The sequence below is a fragment of the Salvia miltiorrhiza genome, chromosome 7 (assembly GCF_028751815.1).
Source record: "Salvia miltiorrhiza cultivar Shanhuang (shh) chromosome 7, IMPLAD_Smil_shh, whole genome shotgun sequence".
Lineage (NCBI taxonomy): Eukaryota > Viridiplantae > Streptophyta > Magnoliopsida > Lamiales > Lamiaceae > Salvia > Salvia miltiorrhiza.
In genome coordinates this window covers 22,092,810-22,097,709 of record NC_080393.1, presented here as the reverse complement: position 1 = coordinate 22,097,709, position 4,900 = coordinate 22,092,810, and the positions used below count along the sequence as shown (strand labels likewise).

The window sequence follows — 4,900 nt, the reverse complement described above, 5'->3', positions numbered from 1 at the left end:
TAAATATAAAATATAAAAAATATATATAAAATAAATCGGATCCACGGGTCGGATCTGGGCCGGATCTGGATCTAAAATTTCAAGATCCAGATCCAGATCCATTTTTAAAATTGAGATCCAGATCCAGATCCAGATCCAGATCCGTCGGTCCAAAAAATTGAGATCCAGATCCGTAAAAACGGATCTGACGGATCTGGATCCACGGATCTGAACCGGGTCCAAGATCCACTGCCATCCCTAGTTAGGGAATTCAATTTGAACCCGCCACCGCGTGTACATTCACGTGATGAAAGCGCGCGCGTGAATTGTGTGTGGCCTCTCATCCGAGGAATCCGACCGTCGATTCATCCTCAAAAGAACAAATGAGTCTCCTAATTGGACGGCTTAGATGAGAGACACGTAAAACTCTGTCGTAAAAGCAACAATTTTCAAACTTAGAAATAAACGAAACTCACAACATAGATCACTCACATCCAGTTGGAAACCCCATATTTTTCCCCCATTCTCTCTCCAAAGAATTCACATTCCTCTCTTTCTCTCTCTCTAAATTTCTGCAACCACTCTCTCTTGTAATGACAACAGCAACAAAAAACCTCCTTGCTTGAGCATACCAGAAATCCAAGCGGCGAGAAGAATGTCCTCCGGATTTCCCGGCGGCGGGCGGGACTTCTTCACCGGCGGCGGGGGCAGTTACAGCACCAATCAACAGCAGCAATTTCCGTTCCGATCGCCGCTATCCAGAATTCTTCCGGACCCTGCTTCCCAGATCCGGCGGCCGGATTTGATCAGGAAGAGATCACTAGCAGAATTTCAGCAACAGAACCAGCAAGGTTTGGAGTTGTATCTACGGAACGTGAAGATGAGGCATGTATCCCCCATCTCTCCGGTAGATTTCCCTACCATTTTGCCTGATGTTTCAAATTCGCGATACGCCCAGCACCGGCTGCAGCCCTTGAGTATTTCAAACAGAAATACTATTTTCTCGGGTGTGAATCTCCCTGGTCAAGATACTCAGACGAAGATGATGAATTACCGGCTGCAGGAGCTGGAGAAGGAACTTCTCGGAGACGAAGACGACGGAGAGGAGGTCTCCGTCGTCACCCACAGCGAGTGGTCCGAGACCATCCAGAACCTAATCGCCCCTACCATTTCTCCCTCTCCGACTTCTTCTTCCTCGTCCTGTTCCTCCACGTCAGCATCTCCTCCGATTCCGAGCACCAAACAATCTTTGATGGACGCCGCCGCAGCTATCTCGGAAGGAAATTTGCCCACCGCAACCGACATCATCACGCGCCTCCAGCAGGTCGCCAGCCCCAGGGGCAGCTCGGAACAGCGCCTCACAGCTTTCATGGTTTCGGCTCTCAAATCGCGCGTGAACCCCACCGAGCGTCCTCACTCGACGTCGGAGCTCTACGCCAAGGACCACAAGCTATCAACGCAAATGCTGTACGAGGTGTCGCCGTGTTTCAAGCTCTGTTTCATGGCCGCCAATCTCGCCATCCTCGACGCTACCTCGGAGCAGGGCTTTCAGAGGATTCACGTCGTGGATTTCGAGATCGGCGAGGGCGGACAGTACATGCATTTCCTCCACGCGCTGGCGGCGACACAGTCAGGCGCAAAACGCGCCGCCGCGTTGAAAATAACCGCCTTCGCGGATGGCGGCGACGAGAAGCTCAAAATCGTGGGCGAGAGACTCAACACATTGGCCGACAAAATCGGCGTCCGCTTCGATTTTTCAGTGAAGAAATTAATGGTGGGCGATTTGAGCCGCGATAAATTGGGAGTGGAGGAGGACGAAGCCCTAGCCGTGAACTTGGCGTTCAAGCTGCAGAATTTACCCGACGAGAGCGTGACGACGCAGAATATGAGAGACGAGCTGCTCCGCGTGGTGAAGGCCATGTCTCCGAAGGTGATGACGGTGGTGGAGCAGGAGATGAACGGCAACACGGCGCCGCTAACGGTGCGCGTGAGAGAAGCCTGCGAGCACTACGGGGCGCTGCTGGACTCGCTGGAGGCGACCGTGTCGCGGAGCAACCCGGACCGAGTGAGAATCGAGGAGGCGGTGGGTCGGAAAATCGGCAACTCGGTGGCGTGCGAGGGGAGGGAGCGGGTGGAGAGGTGCGAGGTGTTCGGGAAGTGGCGGGCCAGGATGAGCATGGCCGGCTTTCAGGCCGAGCCCATGAGTCAACACGTGCTCGACTCGCTCCGAGCCAAGCTCAACTCGGGGACACGTGGCAACCCCGGATTCACCGTCACCGAGCAATCCGGCGGCATCTGCTTTGGCTGGATGGGACGGACCCTCACCGTCGCATCTGCTTGGCGTTGATTTTATTTTCTCTCCGCTTTTGGGCTAAAACCTTTTTTCTGTTTACGTAATTCTTGTATTAGTGTTTCTGTTAGTATTAACTTTTTCGAAAATGAATGCCCACCCTCCAAACAATACCAAATTAATAAACGCCTTCATTCACACTATTAATTTTACTAACACAATGCTTTTTCTTTAATTCCTTTACACGCTAATTGCAATATTTATACAAAAATACTCGGAATTGAATTTTTGATGGTGACGAAAAGTCTCATCTACTCAAATAAAATTTGAGGATAGATTTGTATAAGTTTTTCATAGTCGTTTTAATGGTTCAAATTCAATCAAGCGGATAGATTTAAAAAGATATTGATAATCTAAAATATCATTATTATAGAATAATGATTATAGATTAAAGATTCCAGTTATTACTATATACTATGATTATTATAAAATAATCAAGCGGAGTATATGATTATAGACTCAAGTTATTACTATATACTATGATTAAAGATTTAAACTCCACGACAATTCCATCTTCTATATACTAGAATATTTCGACGTGACATATTTTGGTATTTTATTTCTTATTTTTTTTATAAAAAAAATTCTTCTCTAAGACTATCCCCATCAGTGACTTTCCCTCAACCCAACCTTCAATTAAAATATTCATTTCTCTCTCTTCCACATACACAACTCAACCTTTATCTTAAATCTACTCCCATTAGTGACACTCACATGACCTTTATCTTTTTTATTTTGTTTTATTTTTATTCTTATATTAGTCACAATAATTTTTAAATATATTTTAAAAATTAAAATAATAGAGAAAAAAATACAAAAAAATAAAAATAAAATTTACTTGATCATACAACAAAAATTACACGAGTAAAACAAAATTAAAAATACATAAAATAAATTACAAATACATATAGGAAATTAAAATTACAAGTACAATAAATGCAAACTACATATTCAATTAGTCGTGCCGAATTTTGCCCATATATGCTCAATTAAGTCCTTCTGAAGAGCTTTGTGAGCTTCGCGATTGCGAAGTCGATCCCTGTTGATCATGTAATTAGACAAACTTGCAATTCTGTCAGTTGAGTAGTGAATAGATACATCTTCATCTGCAGGTAAATCCATCAAAAATTCCGTGGGATCATAATAGTTTTGGTATGTGTCTCGTTCATCTTCCACTATCATATTGTGCATGATGATACAAGCCATCATATTCTGCACACGTTCCCACATCGTCGCCCCTCTTTGATTTTTTCCTTTTTGCTTATCTTCGCTAATGCAGATCCAAGAAGACATAAGCGCTACATCTTCTTTCACGCACCAAGCTACATTTTTTGCAGCTTTCTGATTTTTCTTTGGGTGTTCGACATCTTGAAATAAATTCCGAGAGATATTTTGTGAAATGAGATGTTCGTGAGGGGTAGAAATTTGGTTGAGGTGTGGAGAAAATTGAGAATTCTCGTAGTACTGAGAATTTTGAACATCTTCTGGATTTGAAAAATTTTGAGGGTGAAAAAAAGATCCAAAATTTGAATAATAATTGGGGTCATTTGGATCCATGGCTTCAAAATGAAGAAAAAATGAAGATAGAAAATAAGGCTATTGAAAGATTGATGAGAAAATAAGGATATTGAAGTGGTCTTGATGAAAAAAATATTAGGTCTATATATAGAATTTTTTTCCTAATTTTTAATTTTTTTATATTACAATAAACTATTAAAAAATAGTATTTAAAATTATATATTTAATAAAGTGGCACCCAATGAAAGGGTGCCACATAAGCTTGACATTCTCACGCCTCAAGGGCGGTGAACCGCCCAAAGTCACAAGAATTGGTCCAATTTCCATTTAAATTTATAAATACATTTGTTTGTCTTTTGCGGTGACACTCACATGAGTGTCACCGATGTGAGTAGTCTAACAAATGGGATGTTAATTAAGCCAATTCACTGAATTTCAGACAACACTATTGAGTTATTAGGGTGCAGGCTAAATGGGTTGAAAACATTTTGAAATAAGAAATTTTCAATTCTAACCTAATCGTTCGGTTTTCGGGCTAGTCGGGCTAGAAAATTTAATTTTTAAAAAATAACAAATATGGAGTATATTTTTTTTGCTAATATTATATCTGTAATAAACAAATGCATGCATAATTTAGTGACACTGGACTTACATAACAATTAATATGCAACTCTTTAAGATATAAAGATGCACACATTTTGTTAAATGATTGTCATTTTTAAATTTTTATATTTAAACGTTTTATGTTAAGTATTAGATTAAAAATACAGAGAAGTGGAATGATTAGTATAACTTTTTTATATTGAATCAAACTATATTTCACAAAAATTTGAAAAACAAATCTTATTATTTGAATTTCAGAAGCAAAGTAATGAAATTAAAAATCAAATAACAAGAAAATTTCATATAATCAGCCGAACACATTGTTTTCGGATCAATCGGGATATTTTCGGGCCAACCCTATTGAGTGTCAGACTATTCGATTACAAGCAATTCAGGCTGTAATTTTATCGGGTTGAAAATTTGCAGCCCTAACCCTCTCGAATTGTCGAT

At 41.0% G+C, this 4,900-nt stretch overlaps 1 protein-coding gene across 1 annotated transcript; it reads left to right on the top strand.

Moving 5' to 3' along the window:
* Nucleotides 1-243: 243 nt before the first annotated feature.
* On the top strand, nucleotides 244-2,472 carry LOC130993456 (scarecrow-like protein 8). The gene has a single exon (XM_057918356.1). It carries the CDS (start codon nucleotides 635-637, stop codon nucleotides 2,324-2,326), a length of 1,692 nt encoding a protein of 563 aa, XP_057774339.1. The 5' UTR covers nucleotides 244-634; the 3' UTR covers nucleotides 2,327-2,472.
* The last annotated feature ends 2,428 nt before the right edge of the window (nucleotides 2,473-4,900 follow it).